The sequence below is a fragment of the Podarcis pityusensis genome (genome assembly GCF_964106645.2).
Source record: "Podarcis pityusensis genome assembly, chromosome: 1".
Lineage (NCBI taxonomy): Eukaryota > Metazoa > Chordata > Lepidosauria > Squamata > Lacertidae > Podarcis > Podarcis pityusensis.
Window position 1 is genome coordinate 42,046,227 of NC_138028.1, and position 24,511 is coordinate 42,070,737.

Sequence of the window (24,511 nt, forward strand, 5' to 3'; positions counted from 1 at the left end):
TTCATATACAAAAGTTAGGGTGGAAGTGTGAACTTGTGCCTAGTCAATGTACTAAACAAATCATGTTTTAATTTTCATTTGTCTGAAGTGGGTCAACATGTAGAATATGATGACTGTAAGTAGCTTCAAAGCATCTGAATAAAATAATTGCTCAGAAGTTAACTTTTCTTTTCCCCTGATGAATGTTGTTTGTGGCAAAAAGGTATGTGTGGAATGTTTGGTTTTCATCCTAATAATTACTTCCAGGAGCAATGTGCCACCAATTTTATTCTCACATGGTTCTGGGTTCTACATAAAAAGAAAACACAGTACAGACTTACATAAGCAATTCTTGTTTATCACAGCTTTCTTACTAAAAACACATGGGATGACTCACACAACTCATCCTCCCAGCTCTGGCATATTCATGTCCATCATAAGAAACTCTACAGTGTCTTCACTAAGTCACCAAAAAAATGATTAGATTTGTATTTAAAGTTAAGAAAATAGTTGTGAGAAAGGGTTAGGTCCTGGAATGCAGAAATACCAAATATTAAATTTAGAAATTAAAGGTAGAAAACATGTTGTGGTCTTATGGCCAATGCTACAGAACTGCTACTGCCAAGAATCAACCAAGAAGAAAAGGTCTGTGCATACCTGCTGATGTGGAACAGGTAAAAGGTAAAGGTAAAGGAGCCCTGGACAGTTATGTCCAGTCAAAGGCGACTATGGGGTGTAGCCCTAATTTCGCTTCAGACCGAGGGAGCCGGCATTTGTCCACAGACAGCTTTCCGGGTTATGTGGCCAGCATGACTAAACTGCTACTGGCGCATGCTACCGTGACGAGTGCCAGAGCGCACAAAAACACTGTTTACCTTCCCGCCACAGCGGTACCTATTTATTTACTTGCTTTTGAACTGCTAGGTTGGCTGTGGAACAATGACCACAATTCAGGCATTATGCTATTAGCCTGCATAAGCCAATAACGTATGAGGCAAAAGAGATACATTGCATAGTCTATTAGGCTAGCTAGAAAGGAGCAAAATTACAGTTGAAGAATGGTATAATCGTTGTTATTATTCCCAATGACATAATGAAGAGCTTCACTAACGGACAGATAGCCTTCTAACTACCACAAAACAACAAATTTACAGGGAGGCTGTTAACTCTCCAAATAAAAGCACCATGTAAAACCCACAAAGATGTCTGGAATGCTCAGTGACTGTCAACCGGGTGGTGGGAAACTGCCTCGGCTGTGAGGCACGGCATGTTTGGCAAGGAAGAATCAGCTTCACAAGAGTTATAATTTAAGTAGGTCCAGCTGTGCCTTCTCCCCCTCTCTTTTTCCTTCCCACCGTCCCCAAACTGAGTTGGTAGCAATGGCAGCACAGCTTTCAGACTACACTCAGGGCCTGAGGCAGTTGCAGCTGGCTTAGCAGTGCAGTGAGAGCAGGGCTTTGGAGCTTGGCTCAGGCCTGAAACTGCTGCGAGTGGCAGACAGCAAGAGAGGCATCTCAGCCTGGCCTGGGTGTGAACTTGCTACCAGCCTCTTGGTTTTTCGCCTACCTCGTAGCAATTCGTCACAATTTTCCCGGGATTGGCGGTTAGGCATTGGAATATGTGTCGTGTGTTGGTGGGCGGGGTTTGGCCATCACCTGCCTCGTCCCTTGTAGGGTATTCCGTTAAAGGAATCCGGCGGTCGTGGATCCTGTCCGATGCCCTGCCGGTGGCTAGGGCCAAGGCACAACCCCCGGTGACATCAGGGGAAGCTTCCAGTTGTACTTGCATCAACAAGCTCCTCCCACTGTTTGTTAACCTTCAAGGACCCCCCGCTGCGCTGGTGGGGTCATGTATAGGTTGTTTTATCCAGTGCCTAAGCCAATACTTCTCACATGCTGTAACCAATAAAGTTGTGGCCTTTTCAGCCCATTAACCTAATATACTTGTGTCCTTGTCCCATGTGGGTTCGGGTCATCGACTCACAATTAGCAGACTAGCGAGCCACAATGGGGTTGCTTTCAAGCTCTGGGCAGCTGAGGAAGTTGACGCTGTGCAGAGCTGCTGCTGCTGCGGCTGCTTGGTGCTTAAAGTTGGCTGCAGCACAGCAGAGGTGTGGTTAGCGTGGGTAAGTTACACCAGGACAGGGAAAGGGAGCGTTTGCTGCTTACTGTGTGTTTGCTGTCACACACCTATTGTCAGTTGTGGCTGTTACCTGCATGTGCACCAGTATGCACTGCATAGCATGTCCCACATATGTGTATGACCGTGGTTAGACTTCCTTTGAGTTATCTGTTCTGAATTTACTTGAGTATTTCTTGCTTTCTGAATAGCCTGAGGCGTGGTTTGGACTTAAGGAGTCTATGGAGGCTCTGACACCCTTAGGCAAGTCATCTCATGGGCTTGGTGTTCCTCCCTTACACTTACTCGGGAATAACCCCCACTGAATATTTATTTCGTTTTTTTCAATTTGTACACTGCCCTTCATCTGTAGATCTCAGGGCAGTTAACAGAATAAAAATACAAATAAACACACGAAAATATAGTTAATATAGTGTAACTTTCTTCTTGATATGATTTCACTGTTAGAATCTTCGTAGCTCCAGTTGTGTAGTAGAATGTGGTAGCATGATTACTGAAAGGAGTGAGCTCCTGTCAGCATACTATACGTCCGATTAAATATCAGCACAGGCTGCCTATTTGTTACCGGGCCAAGTTCAGTGTGTTATTATAGTAATATATAAACCCTTAACAGCTTTGCACAAGTTTACTTGAAGGATCGCCTTGCATCATATGTGCCAATTTGCCGCCTTCAATCTGCCATATAATGTTTGCTTCACATCTGTGAAGAATCGATCTTTGGCAGCAGCTCTGCTTTGGAACTCCCTGTCTTTAACATTAAGCAGGCACCTTTATTATGCAATTTTAGGCACCTGCAAAAAAACTTTTATTTTAGCAAGCCTACCCAGATACATAATTCAGTCATATATACTTGTTTTTAAAACTCTGTTGGTTTCTTCTGTTTTTTATTGATAATTATTTTATGTTTGGGTATACCACTTAGGTTTTTTGATGAAGCCATTAATAACATTTCTTAAAATAAATAGTGTAGGGCTGGTTTCAGTTGGTGAACTTAATCTTGCAGGCACAGCCCCATGGACCTAACCCTGCAAGGCAAGGTCAGTTCAGCCATTTCAGTTCAGCTGACCTGAGTGACCCAATTAAAATATTTGCAACAATTTCCAGAGTATTTTCGGTATTTAAATTTTTTAGACATTCTTTGTAAGGAAATTCCTTTTCAACCATGTTCACCAACAAGCCCTTAGAAGCCAATTATATTTTAAGCCCCTGACCCACCATCTATTGCCGCATGTGTCCCTCTGGACCAAATTGCTTGTCCACCCCAGATCTAACAAATGGATTCTGCCACCGTATCCTCCACTTCCATGTATTCTGTATCTGTTTATCAGAGAGAGCCATTATTTTCCAGTAACTTTCCTTGCTAAATCACTATTCCTATTTTGCTTTATTAAAATGCTGTTAGCGTGAATTGCTAGGGCTGCCAATCTTCAGGGTTAAACCCCTTCGCCATTATCTCTAGAAGTTACATATCGGAGTGGATAGTGGATGCATCTTGTTTCTATCTATGTAACTCTAGGTGCATGAACATTAAGGTATGTGAACATTTAAGTTTTGTAATGAACAGCCTTAATGTTTTGGCACACTAGGAAGACTAATTTTGGGGGCAAAGCAAGAAAAATAAAGCCAGATCCAATATAAAGGGGGGGGGGAGTCAACCCCAAAGGTGCTCTGCTTGAGTACTATTAAATAGGTTGCATTATTATAGTAAGATGGGATGTACTTAATCGTATTAGCACACATTTTTGTGCATCCAGCAGGTCATTCTGAACTGTTGATAATAAGTTTTAGAACAATTATGTTTTTGTAGCACTTATTTAATATAAAGATCAAACACCATATTAGCTGTATAAAAGAGCATTAAAGCTAATAATAAATTAATGCAGCATACGGGAAAATGAATCAAACCTTCAGTAACATGTACAGAGCTGATGAGAAGGTGAAAACCAGGCCAAATGAGAAATGGCTTTTACAAGCATTTTCATCTGTGCAATGTTGGTGGATATGCATTAGAGCCCTACAGGTTGCGACTGACTTTCCATCTGGTTGATCCTGCAATTTATCCCCTTTTCTCACAATACAAATAAATGCCAAGCTGACAATGGGTTATGCATTAGTACAGGTGGCTTATTCATTTACCATTTAATAAGTGAAGAATAGTTTCTGCCCCTGTAAGGTCTTGTGGGCATCCTCTTAAGAGAAAAAATGTTTGGTATGCACAAGAGGGGGTATATACCATAGCAGATTCCAAGGAACTGTTTTGTACTAATCAGACCTCGGAACTGACCTGTTAACATTCATTGTATTTTAATGAACCAGTAGCCCAGTGCATTCCAAAGTCATTGCTTATTGTAGACCCAGCCACGAAACTGCAGATCCCCGTCCAGACTTGTATTCCCATAAATAGCAAGGGTCAGTGACCAAAAGGCAAAGGTCAATGGCAGAAAGGGATGTTGTAGACTGAGTTTATTTTCTTTAGCAGCTTACCAACTAACTTATTAAACTGAAGCTATAAAACTGACGTACGTTATTTTAACACCATCATTCCATTGACAAAGGACAGTCATTTAAGTGAAGAGGCATCTTAGTCTTGGGGCCTGCAAGTGAAAAGTCTTGTAGCATGTTACAAGTCTAATTTTTATTAAAACCTATGCTTTCATAGATTGAAGCCTATTTCATCAGATACATGGTGGAACTACTAACAAGAAAGCATTTGAAATATGTTTCCATCATATTTACAACATTTCCGGATTAGCTCTTCTTGAGAACTCTGTGTGTTGAATCATATATTTTTTGGCATAATATCCACATGGATTTTCAGCTCCAACATATTTTCTGCATCTGTTCCTTCACAGGAATTGTTCTAGGCAAAAGCATGGGTTGTGGGAGGGAAATACTGCATCAGAAGAGGAACCAGGTTCATATGGATCATAACATGTACTTACGAGGAATATGAAAAGGCAATTTGTCAGAAATTATTTGTACTAAATTAAAACTGACTATTGGAGTAGTAAAGAAACCAAATTTGCACATATGTGTAGGGGAAGGTTTGATTAGCCTCATCTCTTTTAGTGCTTCAAGAAATGTTTAAATGAAGCACACAGTGCAGGTGCAATACTACACCACTGTTAAACTAGGGAGGCAATGTTTCAGTTCACTGCTTTCTGCTGAGAAGAAAAGGATATTAAAGCATTTAAAGCATACTAGTGATACCATGTTACATAATGTTTCTTTGGGGCAGGACGAGGTGTTTCTACCAACCGGCTTCTTACACACTGGAGGAGTGAGGGAGCCCTTGAAGGCTAAGTCTGCAATCATATTCATTCTTACCTGGGACTAAGTCCCTTTGAATTCAGTGGGGCTTACTTCTAAGTAGACATGTACAGAATTGCATTGTAAACCTCTTTTATTGCTGTGCAGGTTTACACTATGCGGGATTGGTTGGTTTAGTTGCAGTTATTTTTATACAGGGAGCGGAACCATTGGCAGAATGAACATCTTCAGTCTGCCTAATGTGCAAACGCACAAACCTAAGGCTACTACAGCTCTAAGCTCCATAAAACATCTTCCCTAAGGGAGTAGTAACAAAAACATTCCTGTTCCTCTCCTTTTAAAGGGTCAATAAGTGATGGGGGCATGGGGGCATTATAAGAGGCAAATTGGTGGTCCTCGGGCCGGCTTTCTCCCTCACAGCCCCTTCCTTGCACAATTGTTATGGCAGCTACTGCATTACTGAAAACTCACGTTTGCAATTGGTGAAGCAGCCAAGAGGAAGCAGTTTGGTTAATTTTTTGACAGCAGGTGGGGACACAGATGAAGTCAAAGCAGCATTTGGAATAGATGCTGCATGTGCTGTTACTCCGCCCCCCCCCCCCCATGTGCCCTCCAAGAAAGGTGGAAAGTGATCAAGCACAAACATGCACAGTCTGGTTTCCAGTTTTGAGGGGGCTTTTTTTTTTTTGGCCTCTTTATTTTTCCTTTTATTTGCCCATATTTTGTTTTTATTTGTACCTCTGCAAACTTTGGGGCTCACCTGAGCCTGCCTCTTGTGGTTGGTGGTGCCATTTTGGCTACGTCAGCATCAGCACACCGTGAACAAGGGAAATAGAGGGAGTGATTTCTCTGCTTATTTGGAAAGCTGTCTTTTAGCATTAGACTTCATGGTTTAATATAATTCAACCTGCACTTGTTTTATATTAACATAACGCAAGTTATGTAAAATCCCACCAGTTTATATAAGCAGTGAGAAAGCACTTGATCTTCATACAGATATTGCAATTGAGAAGCATCACTGTAATTTATCTATTTTGTAACACAGAATAATATTACCAAGAACACAAAACGAAACCTTTTGTCATTCTCTTCTTATTCTTGGTATCTACTGACTTTAGCAAACTAGGGAACTTTAGAAGACTTACAGTCCCTTCCAGGCTTTTCAGCTGCTGGTCAATCTCCTTAAGCCGGTTACGCTGATCTCGTTCTTCTTTCGTGTCTCTTAAAACCTTTTCACCTGGAATTGTTTCCAGCTTTCTATTTGCATAAGCCAAAGAATCCTAACAGAAGCAAATAATAATGGAAGCATTGACATGTAAAGCTGAAAAAGAAAGGGAGACCATCTAGACCAATCTACTAGGGCCTCCTCCATGCTAAATGTCACTTACAGATTAAACTGTATCAGACAGATTATAGGATGTCATCAACAGTAGATTGTAGTAGTGACTGCTGAGCTGAATAATATGCTTAATAAAACATAGGCAGCTGGGCTCAAACAAATGTTGTGCTATGTATTCCTGTAAAAGGGAAAATTTACAAAGGTAAATTTGGCCTATGGGGAAACTCCAAATATAGCTATCAATAAGACTTTCAGAAAGATAGGGAATGTGAACCATGTTTCCATCCTCAGATAATAATACCCTACCTGATAGTCCTTCTCTAGTTGTGATTCTTACGTAGAAAAATTTAACATATCTGAAGAAGGGGGTGGGGACTCTATCATACCCATCAATAGATAACCAATAGATAACCTATCTACACCTAGGCTCTTCATGGGCTTTGCATACCGAAAAGCAGAATTAGACAGACAGAATATAAATTCAGGAACTGTTCCTTTTCACTGTTTTCCAGAGGAGAAACAGAAATGTTATGACATTTCTTAACTGAAAACACCTTAGTAGGGAAACTTTTCTGTAACAAAGGCTCCCTATAGCACGTGTACCCATAATGATATACATGAATGCAGGATTAATCATGCTACAATTGATACACTGTATGTTAAACAGCTAAAATCCCCACATGTAATATCTTTAATGTAGCAATTCTCTGACAATTAAAGCTGAATGTAGGCATGTTAGATTATCTGGAAGAGTAACAAAAATTCCTAATAAAAATAACATATTGATAAACTGCTGGTCATTTAACTATAGAATACTGTTTAATACGCTATACCAATGGTTTTCAACCAGTGTGCCGTGGCACCCCGGGGTGCCTTGAATGATGCTCAGGGGTGCTACAGACAATACTGGCCTCTGTCCCTCTTTCCTTCCCTCCCTCCTCTGATGCCTTATCACATCTCAGCCTCCCAAAGGCTTGCACAGCTGTTTGTGTGCGAATGGTGCCTCTGGGGCTGGCCAGGGGGCACTTCAGTGTGAGGAGGCATCCCTCTTTGGGGCAGGAGGGCAGGTCAGAGACCAGGGGCAGCAGCTGCTTGGAGGACTCCCAAGGAGAGAAGGAGGCTGAGGGTACAATCCACAAGGGAGGGTGTTTGAAAAGGGGTATGGGGCAGCCGGCTCTGCAGGCAAGGGGTGACCTAACTGGGCTCCTGAGCCCCACAGGGGTGCAGCAGAAAGAATGTAGTTGGTCAAGGGAGCCATGGACCCAAAATGATTGAAAACCTCTGCACTAGATAAAGGTTTACTTTTAACAATGGGCTTTCAACTTCTATGAGCATTCCTGCATTTAATATCATCTGTACTGCATGCTGCATACAAACCACCAATTTAATTTAAATCTTTTCAATATATTATATAGCATGAGAAAATCAACTTATTTTTATCTGTTAGATTATCAGGAATGGAAACAGGAAGAAGAGACAAAGGATAGCATTATTCACCACTGGAATGAAAGTTTCTACAAAGTCCAGCTTCTTATTTTCCACCCTGCTCACTTGCTGCTATGACATCACTTACTTAACTGAGCCTAAAGCAACTGAGTTAATATTTGGCAAATATGAATGATCAAAAAGTTACATTTGGCTACACATAATAAGAAACTAGATGTCTTTTTAAAAATTGCCAAAATAAAACCGTCCAGATTTTAATTAAAGCCACATACTTATGACATAAAGCAAACTTCTTCCCCAAAATATAGTGCATGTTAAGCCAAAATATCAACTGGAATTAAAAGTGGCTAGATTTAATGAACAACAGAATAGAAGCCGTTGGTAGACTTTTCTCTGTAGCACAAGTAAAGGCTCTGTCAACAGATATGCCAGTGAGGTCACTGCTTTCCACAAACCTCTGGGGAGCCACCATTCCTTTGACAAAACAAATACTTGCTTATCTAACTAATCAGTCAGCCCTGCAAATGCCTTCTGCTAAAAATAAATGCATATATAATAGCCTACATCCTAAGAACTGCAGATGGCCAAGCCTAAAGACAGGAGGACCCTCAGAAATGGAGTGGAATGTAGGATGTCATCTGTAGATGAAGGGAATTGCCAAAAATCACATGTCCTCTTCAGCAAGCAGAAGTGTCTTTCTGCTCAAACTAGACACCTTTGGATCCAAGCAGAATTCTGCCCTTAAAAGTACTTCGGCACGACCGGATCCTATGCAAGCCCAGTAAGAATTAAGTCTAACTTAATTAAGTCTAACCACCTGCCTCCTTGATCCGTGCCCGTCTTGGCTGATTAGGGAGTGTCCAGATGTTGCGCGGACCCCCCTGGTTGAAATTATCAATTTGTCCCTTGACACGGGGACATTCCCAGGGGAACTGAAGGAAGCAGTGGTGTGTCCACTCTTAAAGAAAACTTCATCAGATCCCTTAGACCTATCCAATTACCGCCCAGTTTCAAATCTTCCATACCTGGGTAAGGTAATTGAGAGAGTGGTTGCTGAACAGCTTGGTAGGTTTCTGGAGGAAACATCGGCATTAGATCCATTTCAGTCCGGTTTCCGTCCTGGTTTTGGGACAGAGATGGCTCTGGTTGCCCTAACAGATGATCTCCGTAGACAACTGGATCGAGGCGGGTCAGGACTGCTGATCCTTTTAGATTTGTCAGCAGCCTTTGACATGGTCGATCATGATCTTCTGGACCACCGCCTCGCAGACGTGGGGATACAGGGCATAGCCCGTAACTGGTTGTGCTCTTTTATCTCTGGTCGGGGACAGAGGGTGGCACTAGGGAGGGAAATGTCATCACGCCACTCCTTGGTGTGTGGAGTGCCGCAGGGCGCAATTCTCTCCCCGATGCTTTTTAACATCTTTATGCGCCCCCTTGCCCAGATTATCCGGAGCTTTGGGCTGGGCTGTCACCAATATGCTGATGACACTCAGCTCTATCTGCTGATGGATGGCCACACCGACTCGGCCCCGAACACACTGACCAGATGCTTGGAAGCTGTGGCTGGATGGTTTCGTGGGAGCCGTTTGAAACTAAATCCTTCGAAGTCAGAGGTCCTATGGCTAGGTCGGGATGGCATGGGGATGAGGGACCAACTCCCTTCTCTTGCGGGGGCCCAATTAGTGCCATTGCCTTCCGTTAAGAGTTTGGGTGTAATCCTTGATGCCTCTCTTTCCATGGAGGCGCAAGTTACAGCAACAGCCAAAGCGACATTTTTCCACCTTCGCCGCATCAAGCATTTGGTCCCTTACCTTTCCCGCCCCAACCTGGCCACAGTGATCCATGCGACAGTCATCTCCAGGCTTGACTACTGTAATTCGCTCTACCCAGGGCTGCCCTTGAAGCTGTCCCAGAAACTCCAGCGGGTACAGAATGCTGCAGCGAGGCTCCTCACGGGGTCTCCCCCATGGAAGCGTATGCACCCAGTGCTTTTCAAGCTGCACTGGCTCCCGGTGGAGTACAGGGTCAGATTTAAGGTGCTGGTTTTGACCTTTAAAGCCCTTCACGGCCTAGGACCCTCGTACCTACGGGACCGCCTCTCCCGGTATGCCCCACGGAGAGCCTCAAGGTCCATAAAAAGCAACACCCTAGTGGTCCCGGGCCCTAAGGAAGTTAGATTGGCTTCAACCAGAGCCAGGGCCTTTTCAACTCTGGCTCCGGCCTGGTGGAACGCTCTGCCTCACGAGACCAGGGCCCTGCAGGATCTGATTTCTTTCCGCAGGGCCTGTAAGACAGAGTTGTTCCGCCTGGCCTTTGGCTTGGAGCCAATTTGATTCCCTCCCTCCCTCTCTTTCTTTTTTCTTTTCCTTCTCCTCCTGCAATGAGGCTACATTTTAATATTTTAATGTTCCATTATTTTAATGTTGTATTTTATTTTTGTTTTTAAGTTGTAATCATTCATCTTGTTTTTATTATTGCTTGTAAGCCGCTCTGAGCCCGGCCTTGGCTGGGGAGGGCGGGGTATAAATAAAAAATTATTATTATTATTATTAACTGGATTCAGTTGAGCTTACTCCCATGGAAATGTGCATAAGGTTGCATGGCTACTCTGTTTGCAGACATATGGGATTTCGTTTAAGGACACCATACTGTGATGGAAAATAAAACTGGACAGAGAACACAAGGAGGGGAAAAAAGCTAATCTGTTACCCAATATTTTTGAGCTTGCTCTTCTGTTTGATAGATGTCACATTTTCTAAGCTTTGGTTGCACTATTTTGTTTATCTGGGAAAATATAACCACTGTTATAGTAATTATGGTACAAATTGTGATTACACAAGTGCCATAGGCACCTATGGGATGTAATTAAACACTTACTCGCCATGCATCATTGTAGAGTATTAAAACACTTTTTAAGTTCCAAAAACAGCAAGGCTTACTATCATGCATTGAACAGCCATTTCAGAAACATTTGCTTAAATATTTTATTTATTTTCAGGTTGTGGAGATCCACTATTCATCCAGACCCTATAAAATAAATTGTGGACAGCATTGTCACTATTCCCACCACCACCAGACTCTCTCCTACCCATTACTCACAGACATGATATCACTCTTCTGGCACAAGATACAAGCCTGTGAGAGTAGCACACTAATCATTAAATGCAGTCGGGGCACCCATTTTATCATGTGGAAAAGCTCAGACTTACAGATAGCTGTCTGGTTGCACAGAGCTGGCATTAGCTCTATGTAGTTCCTTTTAAATCCTTATTTTAATCTGCTTGTTAACATCTAACATCTACTACTGTAATGCAAACCATGTGGCAATGCCAGTAATGGCAGTTTTTCTAAGAGCCAAATGTCATGCCAAAAGGTTTAGCTCAACCGCCCTCAAGTCAAATGTAGCATGATGGCATCTGAAAGCACTGATTAATCACACATACAGGTTGTTTTAATGTTGTAAAAAAAATACATTTAGATAAAACCATAATACCAATCAAGAACGTTTCCTGGTGTACCCACTCTCTGTTAACAAAGGGATGGGTTTCACAATAGCATTTATCAGTACAGTGGTACCTCAGGTTAAGAACTTAATTTGTTCTGGAGGTCCATTCTTAACCTGAAACTGTTATTAACCTGAGACACCACTTTAGCTAATGGGGCCTCCCGCTGCCACCACACCATTTCTGTTCTCATCCTGAAGCAAAGTTCTTAACCTGAGGTACTATTTCTGGGTTAGCAGAGTCTGTAAGCTGAAGCGTCTGTAACCTGAAGCATCTGTAACCCGAGGTACCACTATAGTAGTACATGCAGCTTGAAAAGCTGAGCACCAGATTTTTGAATCATATTTTAAGATAAACCCTAAACACTGGCATGCCTATTATTGTACTATAAAACACATGCATTGTAATACATTATTATATATCATCATATATATTAGTAGCAAATTCATTATCTGAGTGTCCTTATGTTGCCAGATCAACAACACCTAGATACAAGAGATGGTATCCGCAAGCTTGGAGAAATACCAATGTTTGCAGTGCAGAAATACCAAAACTAATAAAAATAGTAATAATAATAACAACAACAACAATGTGAGGGACATAAAATTGGGGACAGGGGTGGAGGACCAAAACAACCCAATGAAAACTGAGCATGTTAATTATTGGAAGAAGGAAATATAAATCAACTATTGGGGGGGTCAGGGGATATAAAAATCAATACCATACACGAGAGGGGAAACCTCCAACCCTCAGACCAAATCTTGGCCTGCCTGGAGGTAAAATTTGGCCTGCAAGGCATTAAAAAAATAAAATAAAATATGGCCACCTGCCAATCAACTGACAGCACTCTGATGGGAGGGTGACATCAGCTAATGGGCAGGGGGCAGGGTTTAATTTTGTGTTGGTAGTGCATGCCAGTTCCCCTGCTGGGAGCTGGTACATGCAGCCAAAGTAGTAGGATTTAACCCCTGTTCATCAGCTGATGAGGGCTTTTAATCCCTCCTCATCAGCTAGGGAGTGGGGGTTAGATCCCACTGCTTTGTCTATGCATGCCTGTTTCCCTGCTGGGAACAGGTGTGCTCAGCCAAAGCACAATGCAGGGCTATTTGAAAGTCTGGCTTCCACAGGCATCCACAGGAATAAAGAGGCTTAACCTAACCTTCAGCTTCCTTCTGCTAAGGATGGAAACCATCTTCATGAAGGGATTCTGCATCACAGATCACTCGTCCTTCCACAGCAGTGCCAGTCATCCACGACACTCTGCACTGCCAAGTGTTCAGTATAGGGCACTCCTTAGCATTGAAACAGAACTCCTAAGTCTGCAATTCTATTGTGCATAACCTTTCTCCTTAAAAAAGAAAGGAACTCAACTGAACTAAACTTAAGAGCTCAAACTAAATAAATAATTAAACCAAATTAAGAGACAAGCATAACTATAATGATTTAATTAAATCTGGCATATGGGGGGGAAATGCTTGAGAGAGAAAGAAGGCTTTGATTACGCCAATTTCCTAAATGAAAAACAATACAATCATGGAAAAGAGTTGTGGATCCAACTTTCCTGTAACAGCCAAGATGAAATACTCCTATACAAACTTATTAAAACCATTTGTTAAGGATTAAGGACACACAAATATAGAGTTCCTATATTCTTCAAATATAGTAACAAGTGGTAGGAACCAAATCTCTAAGCTGTTGATAATTACATTTTTGCACATAATGAAACATTAGCTTGGGAATTTGCTTTGAAATTATCATTAAACACAGTCCTTGGCAGACAAAAATCTGGAGCAAATAACATGAGAATAAATAACCGAAGTTCATTCCGGCTAAGTGGAAATACAAACAGATGGTTAAGTCTACAACTATTTCAGATTACTCGCCAAATCTTTATGGGGGCCAAACACAACGAACTAGTTTTGAAGGAAGTCAATTGAAACAATTGGCCCAATTATGCACTTTATAAGTGTTGCAGCTCAGTCTGATACATGCTAGGTGTAAGCTACCATGAACTCGTTTTGCTTGGTAGGTAACTAGTCTCGGGTTTCATATGCAGCATAAATTATATAGAAAATTGCATTTTAGGTTTGGACCACAACTGAGCAGAAAATGAGCTTAGTAAACATCAGAAGTATTACTACTTCCTTGTGCCAACCGATATCAAAGCAAAATAGGGCCACTGAAAAACAAGCATGCTTGAGAGATCCCTCAGTTTTGCAGAGTTACAACAAAAAGGTTGAGGGGCTCACCAAAAGGGGACCCCCCCAAAAAAATACCCATGAGGCTAAATTATGCTCAATGAGATGCCCAGAGGTCACACGATGCTGAGCGTTAGCTGGAAGAGAAAGCTAGAAAACAGGGTAGAGCGTGAATTGGCCTGCTTTAGTTCCTATGATACTTATGATAGCACAGTGCTTCAGAATAGATTGGGGGTAGGGGGCTACATTGCACAGCTAAAAGTCATGCTAGCATAACTGTTTAGTTGAATATCTCCCAGAAGTAGGTGTGGTGGGCTGACTAGTACTCTGAATAGAATAGCTGCTATTGGGAATGGGGGGTCAGGGTATACTGCAACATTTTGTTTTGGGTCCGAAGTTGTTCCACACTACTACTTCTAAAATCAATTAAAATTGACTGCTATTTTTAGTTACATCACTATATACAGTGGTACCTTGGGTTACATACGCTTCGGGTTACATACGCTTCAGGTTACAGACTCCGCTAACCCAGAAATAGTGCTTCAGGTTAAGAACTTTGCTTCAGGATGAGAACAGAAATCGGGCTCCGGTGGCGCAGCGGCAGCAGGAGGTCCCATTAGCTAAAGTGATGCTTCAGGTTAAGAACAGTTTCAGGTTAAGAACGGACCTCCGGAACGAATTAAGTACTTAACCTGAGGTACCACTGTACAATTTACAGAGTAACATGGAGACAGGTTATCTGCCAAGAAGCTTAAAATGTTGACAGTAAGCAAGAAAACAGAAGGAAGTGTGGAAACAGAGGTTAAGAGTAATAATTGATTACTGTGAGCAACTGCAGCACATACACTTTATTTCAGTGAGGAATAGGCTTCACAGTAAAGGCTGGTTTTGAAGAAGCATTTCAAGAGACAGCAAGAAGTGGCATCATGTAGGCATTCTCCAAGTTTCAAACTATTAAGGGCAGCAATAATTGAGCAAGGTAGTTTAAGGGAACAGGAGACTTCTGGGAAATAAGGTCAGAAAGACAGAGTAGGGCAAGGCTATGGAGACCTTTGAAAGTAAATGCAACTAGTTTGTGTTAGATGCAAAGGAAGGCATTGCAAGGAAGGATCTGAGAAGGTGCATCACATAAACCAGTTAACAAGAGAGGCAAAAGGAGTGCAGAGTGCTGCACAGAAATGAGAAAATTCACTGTGAACAAAAATAATGAAGAAGATATGAAAAATAATATGAGAGAGCTAAGGAGGAAGTGTGAAAACAACCCTGTTTTGCTCAAGGATGATCCTTCTTTCTTTCTTTTTTTAACATGCCTGTAGCAGGGTGCTTTATGTCGGACTTAACATTACGAAGAAGCAGGTAAAGGAGTACAAGTCACTTGCACCAATTCTTCAATAAACTTCCATTTATTTTAAATATTTCTTAGCCACTTTCCTGTTAAAACAATATCCAAAGTGAGTCTGCATTCCGATTCTTTGGAATGTATGCACTGGCCCTTAGTCATAAGATAGTATTTCTCTCTGCTTCTTGATAAATGCTTGCCAGGAAACAAAACACTGGGAGTATCGCACCATTTCACAAGTTGTCCAGTAACAACAGTTAAGTGGAGGCTGTGCTAGAAATTTCAAGACTGAGCTGCCGATTTTTTCACTCCCATCTTCTTCCTATTCCTCTCTCCATGGTTGAGGAGTTCCATACTTAAGATTCTCCGATTATCCTTGCCAATGCCATCCTGAGATATCAAGGAATTGTGCAAGGTGTTTGTTAAAGATTGTTTCCATGATACTTTTAGGCCAATATTCCCAATGCAGCAAAGAAAGGTTTAAAATATGAAGACCAATAAAAGAACACTCTACAACAGTAAAGTATTCTTATTGCAGCTAATTAAGATGGATGAAGGTTTCCACACAAAGTTGGCACAGCTATATAAAAGCTAGTTATCAGAATAAAGATACTATTTCTGACCGTTAAAAAAAACCCAGATTGTCAGGTGCAAAAGAAAAGAGGGATTCTGCACCTTTCACATTTGTTTAGAAAGACTGGATTTCTAAAAGTTTTCCCATCCTTTTATAAAAAGCTGCACATGCTCTAATTCCCTTTTCTACACAACTCTTGAAAGACAAGGACCCCTCTCCTCCTTTGCATTTGGTGGCATATTCACCGAGCATATGTTCCAGAGTGCCAGCTACATAAACTCTGTTGCAGTAAAAACAAGAGCCTTGTGGCACTTTAAAGGCTAACCAATTTATTATGGCATGAGCTTAAGCTTCTGCGTTCACTTCAGCACATGCATGAAATGTTATCTTCAGTTGATAGGGATAACCACAAATACAAAAATAAGTAGAGAGAGAAAATAAGATGGTGAGACCATCATGACAAAGAAAAGTGAAGCTGCATCCAGCCAATGTGGCTTTTCCTCTGATAATGGCCTTGTCTCTACTCCTACAGCAAATGTATTTTCCATCACTAGTTCTGAGCAGCAATAGCATTCAACACACGCAATCTATGGACAGTAATTTATGCTAAAAAAATTGGCTAAAGTTTAAAGATTGCTGGCAAATATTTATTTCTTCTACAACCTACCTGTTGCACCAGAAAACATAGTTTGCACTGATGTATCTAATGACAGCACTGTATTTCACTGTGCAAAAATATAGTTTGATTGCACATAATGGTATGAACACACTCATAAACTATGATGGACTACAGCTCTGACAATCCTAAACACATTATTGCAAATACCTCCTATTCTGACATTTGAAGCCTACTCTGAACTGCGTTCCTTTAATTAGCCTTCTAAACTAATGTCTCCTGTTTCTCCAAAAATAAGGCATTTTCCCATAAAACTGATCTGGCTCAATGCCCAGGAAGGATAATAATCAGTCCTGGGCCAGTGACAGCTTTGAGGTCCACAGGCTCCCTGGGAGCACAGCAGAATTAGGCTCTTGCTTTCAGGCCTATTCCAAGACATTAGAATAATATGAGGAAACTTCCTTTGATTATTGTTCTGCTGTTTTTCTGCCAAATGATGATAGTGTGTGAAAGTCAAGCACCCTAGAAGTTTGCATTAACCTTTTGTTCATTTTATACTCCCTCAGAAGTCTTACTGACCTTGATGGTTTCACAAAACAGTTTTCTGTTATATTACAAGGAGAGCATAATTTTACATAAACATTGCATAGATGCTCCAGAGCTCAATAGCTTAGAATCATAGAATCATAGAGTTGGAAGAGACCACAAGGGCCATCGAGTCCAACCCCCTGCCAAGCAGGAAACACCATCAGAGCACTCCTGACATATGCTTGCAGAGAGAAATATAGGCATGGGAGCTAAGTGCAGAGCATTGGTTTCCAAATATGGCCCAGTGCACTGCTATAGGGCTGGTTCACACAAAACGCTAAATCATTGTTTAACACTACATGCACAGCTTCAGGTGAACTAAAACTAACTTGCTGGAAGCCTGCAGTTGTGCTCGTACTAGGTTTGGTACAAGGAACTGACAATAAATGTCACCAACCATCACAATTTCTATGATAACGACACAAACCTCAGCAACTGTGAGATAAGCATTTCAACCTCTTGAATTCTTCTGCTGCTCAGATTTTAATCTCCTCCCTTTCACTCAATGGTCTGCCTTTACCACTCTGCTGACCTGGATGTAGCAGCAGCAGCAGCAGCAGCTGACTAGAGGTATCTCGCCTCAGTTACAGCAATAACCAAGGTGCCAGAAAAACTGAGAAATGTAAAACAATATTTCTCAGTGCTCCTGCCATAGCAGCATCAGGCACTGGGGAACGAGCAGAAAGATCCGTCCTTCACTTCAGCCCAAACAGCAAGGTGAATATGCAGATAGAAGGGTGGTATGAAGAGGAGTTTCAGAACAGTGGGTGGGATGGAATTGGTTTGGGAGTCTCACAAACATTCAGAAAACAGCTGGGTCTGACTGCATGTCTCAGTTGGGAATGTAATGGGTACAATATATCTTAGATTGGCTCAAGAAGGATAAGCTGACAGGGATTCAAGGAAAACAGGAAGCAATTCACTAGAATTAAAGCATCTCCAAATTCCCATGTTAAGCAATGGCTAGTGACCATTTAAAGGTATATTCAAAGTACCTGATAAATCTGTTTAGAGACTATTGAACAGGAGTTCTGATCTGCAGATAAATTTCCATCAGAGATTACTAGTTTGAGTTTGGCATTGATTTCAGTGAGGTGATGGTATTCCAATGGCTCAGGTGTGTAACCTTCACCTGGTGCTAGCATTGTACTTGCTTCTTCCTAGAAAAAGGAATAACGAATGAGTCACACTATTTGGGCATATAAACTAGGACCGAAAAAACCCTGTCATGTTATTTTTAAGAGAAAAAGATTCTCCTCAGCACAAATAAATGCAGATCTGATACGAAACCATGTGTGTTAAAATTTTAGTTCATCAAGCAACATCTCATAACTTTTCATAAAAATACTGATTATACATAACTTGCATAAAGGATAGGGGCAGTGCTTTTTTTCTAGGGGGAAAAAGGTACTGATACTGCTCAGCAGCGGGGGGGTGGGGTGGTACTCTGCACCTATTCAGAGGCACGCTGCATCGCCGCTTGGCTGCCGACAAACAGGCCGACCATAAGAGGTCCACCAGTTTTGAGAACGGTTTTGCAAGGTCACCAGAAGAATGCTGATTACTGGCAGGCTAGAGGCTCTTATTCCTAAGAGTGCTTGGGAAAATACTAATTATTTTAAATTTCATTATAAAGCAAAGAGGAGACAAATCCCAATATATTAGGTACTTGTGTACAAGATAAAGAAAATTACTTTCTTCTTGTAGCCACTTTGGTAGCAAAACAAACAAACAAATCACTATTTAACTCTCACTACCCTGTACTCAGAAAATGTCAGCGTGCACTCGGGCAAAGAAGTACTGTAGTGCTTGCATGTTACCAATAAGCATCCGCACTGATGCAAGGTTCCACTCCATGTAAAATTTTATGCCACCACTGAAAACCAAAGAAGAATCCAGAACTGCACTAATCCTCTGAAATGGAGAGTACAAACTACTGTTTTGGATCAATCTGGATGAATATCTGTGTACCTTAGTTACTTGAAGTTCAGTGCTCTCATCTTCAGTATCTTTCAGCAATTCTGACAGCCTCTTCTTATCTTCCTCTGGCATAACTACTTGGTTAACTGAATCCTTGGCCAGCTGAATAAAGAGAGTAATTTGGAAGCCTGAAGCCATTGAAGACTGATGATGGAATGATGAGCTTTTAACCTCCATTATGGTATTATAGTCTTTTATTATGTTTACATCTTTTATATTTCCATTTTTATTATTACACTTATGAATGAAAATAAAATAAAATAAAAATAATTTTAAAAATAAAAATAAAATAAAGTCCTGCTGCTGCTGCTAGCAAGCCACCCACTGCAATACTGTATATAACAAATGTGGTGGCTTATGAAGAATACTTTGAAATCTTCACATTTTTGATACAGAAGGATATGTATCAACAAATCCACCTGAAAGGACAAATGGGTTTCAGATAATTTTATCAGAAGGTGAAAAACTTTGCAGAAATAATGGCTGACCTCAGTGCTCAAACAACCTATGCCATTCACAGCACAAGCAGAAGAGTTTGGATTTGATATCCTGCTTTATTACTACTCGAAGGAGTCTCAAAGTGGCTAACATTCTCCTTTCCCTTCCTTCCCCCACAACAAACACTCTGTGAGGTGAGTGGGGCTGAGAGACTTCAAGAAGTGTGACTAGTCCAAGGTCACCCAGCAGCTGCATGTGGAGGAGCGGAGACGCGAACCCGGTTCCCCAGATTACGAGTCTACCGCTCTTAATCACTACACCACACTGGCAGTAGCCGAGGGCCAGAATACATATGACTGTAGCAAGCCAGTGACAGATCAAAGGGTTATGTGGGTGGAGACTATTCAACCCAATCCTTATCTGCTGATCTCTTCCCCGCAAACATATGCACAGAGCTGCTTTTGATCCAGGATCATTCCTAGTCCTGCAGTGCAGTTATGGGGGAAAAGGTCTCCATGGACACAATAGGACAGGAAAGGGAGAGGTAGGGTAAGGGCTTCAAGGATAAGTCTACTACCATCTCGTGTAATTAAGCCCTTAATGACACCACAGATCCATGATGACATGGAATGAAGAGGGTGCAGAGAGAGAGAGGGTTTTTTCTCCTTCTCCCATCCAATGAAATGGAAGGGCAGGAGAATCAGAGAGACAAGAAGTACATTTTAACACAGCACATAATTAAACTACAAAATTCATGTGGAACCTCCAACTTAGACAGCTTGAAAATATGATTAGACAAATCAGTGAAAGATAAGGCTATCAATAGCTTCTGGTAACAGTAGCCATATGATACTACCAGAATCAAAGGCAAAATATCTGATTATCAGTTGCTGAGGAACAACAGCAAGAGGGCTACTGCCCTGCTTCTAGGCTTCCTCAAATGATCTGGCTGGCCCCTTTGGGAAACAGGAAGCTAGACTAGGCAGGTTTTTGGTTTGATCCAGCAAGGCTCTTTTTAAAACATAACTAGACCATAGGCTCTGCACTGCCCACAATGTAATTTATGTGAAACTGATGTTCCAGGATCTGAACAAATTCCATACAAGTCTTGTGGCAGGGATATCTTCCACCATACCACTTACAACTTTTAGGTATAAGAATAATCGTAAGTCTCCTTTCCATTTCCTGACAGCGGGAAAAAAACCACAGGCATAGCATTAGAAGAGCCTGATAGTACAAAATAAACAACATGGGCTCCATAAATGCCAGTTCAGTAGATTCTAGTACATTTTCCCAGTAATACATGATTTAGCTGAAGTGATCAGCAATCTAGTTATCATCCTTTCCCTAAAAACTTCAGGCAGGCTATATATAGGATAACCTTTGTAGCAAAGTTAATCATCCATTATTAATTTCTAAATGAGTAGCATGATGAGACTTGACAAAGAGTTCTAATCCTGTACTTTGCCATGCAGACTGTTAACACATACCTCTATGTTCTTTTTAACAAAATCAGTTTTTTTACTGGTTGTTTCACTTTTCTTAGTCATATTTTCCATTTTCTTTATTGAGCTTCTTGTTCTATCGTCACCTAAACAACATGCAATTCAGAAAAAAAATTCTAAAAGTATAACTGGGCAAATACAGTACACAAATATAATTCATTTTGGACTATATTAATTTCAGTAACCTTTCAAAAATATGACTAATAAAATTAGATGGATTTCAGTGCAAAGTCATTTGTTACAGTCATGCACAAAATTTTCAAGCAACTAACTATAGCCTAATCCAGTAGTTCCCAAACCTTTGGGGGCCACCACCCCTTTATCCCCAGTGCCCCCTCCTATCCTACCCTATAAAAAGCATTTCTTAGAATAGCGGTTTGCACAACTTACTAAGGAAGATAACATAATAAAATTCAAAACAGTAACAATTTAATTGCACATTTAGGCAAAACCCCATTAAAACTACCGTATTTAGTTTAAAATTAATTCAACAAAACCAATGAACTTGATCCAGTGGTATTTAGCTGGTAGTCATTTACACCTCCAGTGCCCCCTGCCACCCCCTTGCCTCTTAGTGCCCCCATTGGTAATCCCACCACTTTGGGAACCACTGGTCTCATCCTATCTATGCCTGAAGTTACTCCCATTATTTGAATAGTCCTTCCCTTAGCATAAACCATGCGCTGCTCTGGTTTCGCCAGAAGCGGTTTAGTCATGCTGGCCACATGACCCGGAAAAACTGTCTGCGGAAGTGGACAAACACCGGCTCCCTCGGCCTTTAAAGCGAGATGAGCGCCGCAAGCCCAGAGTCGTTCACAACGGGACTTAATTGTCAGGGGTCCCTTTACCTTTACCTTTAGCATAAATCTGCTCAGGACAATGACTGCCATTATACTTCAAATATACTTCCCACAACAAGAAAACACTTATGATTATGTAGTAATTCAAACCTGCAAAATTGTATTATGGTACATATTTCTGAATGTGATATAAACTTATATTTACTTCTTTAAACATTGCCTTTTTGCCAAAGCACTCAATACTCTAATAGCACTGCCTTCTTCATCATTCAGAAGGAAATGTAGTTAAAGGCATTACAAATATGATGTAGTAATTGCCTCAAAACTTTAGGAGATACAAATACAAAACTGCAGTACATATCCAGGTAGACTGCTTTCTGCAGCCCAGAGTTCTAACTCGAGTGTTATATCTTCATTTGTTTATAATGGTTTGTTTGTCAACCACAGGTCCCCAAGTTCATCCTAACAGGAAACTGTCTTCTGTTCAAAAGCAAAAGTGACATGTTTAACCTCCTCACATCTACAAAAGAGTAGAGAAGAGATGGGAACACTTGAGTCTAAGATGCATGCAGGATCATTCTTGTAACAGGACAATATGGTTACCCATTATGTCTAAACCAGTATCCCCAGGCAAAAGGCAGAATTGTCACTGGATCTATGGAACAAAGGTAAACTGATATAACCTGTACCTTGCTTCGTTTGTCTACTATTATTCCCATAATTTTCTGGATGAATCTGCGTGTGAAATACACTAACAAACATTTCATCTTCTTCAGCAGCAGGAGAGTCTGTTAATAAAATGTGGCATTAAATAACTGATAATTATTTACATTTCAAAACAAAAAGATTAACAGTCACATATTCACCAGTACCTGTGACGAGTATATCAACTTAATATTTGTAAGAATGGAAGCCTGTAAAGTTTCATATTGATGACTGGCATTGTAGTTAGCTTCAATGACCAGACCACTGGTAGTGTGGTGTGGGATCAAGGAGACTGAGCATCATTTCTTTCTCTCAACAGAATATACAATTATCTAGTTTTCACAGAAAGGAATGCCATTGTGCCACCTCTCCCACTCCCTAAAATTACCATTTCAGAACAACCCGGAAATATAATTAAATGACTTCTTCTATCTACTCCTCATTCTCAAAGGCTGGCCATGTGCTTTGAGCTATGCATTACTTTCTGTAAATATGAAGATTTCTACGCCTTCAGCTATGATCTGATATAGTTATCTAGTACATATGGAAATGCCCTAACATCCCATCTGCTCACTGAAGGAAGGGAGCCATATAGATTAAAGATATTTACAGTAACGGCACAGTCAAGCAATGGTTATATTATCCAGATGCTCATAATGGCTGTATTTCCACTTCCAACAGTTCAGACACATAGGGTCATACTAGTGCTATATACCTGCTTTAGTTAGGGAATGTTGCAGTGCTAATTCAGCAGTGTGAAAAGGTACCTTTTGGTTGATTCCTGTGGCGCATAAAATTACATTTTCACAAAACTGAGTAGCAATGAATAAGAGACAAGACAACTTTTAGTCTAATTCTTTTAAAAGGAGACAGAGAAATTCAGTGAAAAAAATATAACTAGATTGCAAGTACAAAGAGATACAAAGACCAATTCCTTTATCTAATTGGCATAGGATAAAGAGTCAAGTCACACAATGCAACGGATATGTCAAGAATGGACCCATAGGCATAGCCAGGGAGGGCAGGGAACGGCAGCTGCCCCTCCCAATCAATAAAAATACAGTGGAACCTCTACTCACGTACGGAATCTGTTCCGGAGGTCTGTTCGTGAGTCGATCCGGGTCGCTGGGAGAAGCGCCATTCTGCGCATGCACATTCGGCGGCAGCGCTGTTCTGTGCATGTGCAGACATTGCAGCCACTTCTGCGCACGTGTAGCGGGCAGAAACGGCTTCTGCACATGCGCGAATCACGGCAAACCCAGTATTTACTACCGGGTTTGCTGTGGTCGTGAGTTGGATTGTTCGCAAGTAGGGGCGGTGGGAAGTCGAGGTTGTACTGTACATTGCTAACTGAGGTTCTGCCCCTCCTAACAAAATACCTGCCCCCCACAACAAAGGCCTGCCCCCCTAACAAAAATCCTTGCTACGCCCATGAATGGACCCATGAACAAACTTGCATTTAGTGAAATGGGTATCCTCACCTACATTTACAGTAGGCTGAGCAGTAGCACAATACAGTGGTACCTTGGTTTATGAACTTAATCCGTTCCAGAAGTCCATTCTTAAACCAAAGTGTTCTTAAACCAAGGTGTGCTTTCCCTTAGCTGCGGGGGACTCAATTTACAAATAAAACACACTCAACAAACCAAACCACCTACTTATGGGTTTGCAGCGTTCTTAATCCAAGTTGTTCATAAACTAAGCTGTTCTTAAACCAAGGTACCACTGTATATGTGTATTAAGGGGACCAGCTGAATAAATGGAGCAGCAGCAACACAACCATTTCACTATCTCATGCACTTTGCACAGAGCCAGTTTGATTATTTACCCACAAATGCTGTCAGAACAGTTCGGTGAAGAAATTTATCTTTTCATTGTCTGAAACTAGCTAGTGCTCATAAAGCTCTCAAACGTCAGCCAAGAATCAGCCAGAAACTATAATGTAAACGTGTTGAAATAACAGCCCTTCTCTGGCAACTCTACAGAACATGCAGAGCAAGAACCACAAGACAGACAATGACATGAATAATACAAGCCAGCTTGAGTAGATAGAGTGCCTTTTAGTCAAGTAGACGACACAATACAGTCT

The 24,511-nt window shown here is 41.2% G+C and overlaps 1 protein-coding gene across 2 annotated transcripts in view; it reads right to left on the bottom strand.

Annotated features, from left to right (window-relative positions):
• FSIP1 (fibrous sheath interacting protein 1) overlaps positions 1 to 24,511 on the bottom strand; it is an 84,135-nt gene that overhangs the window by 44,673 nt on the left and 14,951 nt on the right. For both annotated transcript variants that reach the window (XM_080997002.1, XM_080997001.1), the window contains exons 7-11: positions 22,407 to 22,505; positions 20,903 to 21,003; positions 18,966 to 19,076; positions 17,990 to 18,154; positions 6,534 to 6,668 (exon numbers count right to left, since the gene is read on the bottom strand). In XM_080997002.1, the coding sequence (XP_080853128.1) occupies positions 6,534 to 6,668; positions 17,990 to 18,154; positions 18,966 to 19,076; positions 20,903 to 21,003; positions 22,407 to 22,505 (611 nt within the window). The remainder of the gene's footprint in view (positions 1 to 6,533; positions 6,669 to 17,989; positions 18,155 to 18,965; positions 19,077 to 20,902; positions 21,004 to 22,406; positions 22,506 to 24,511) is intronic.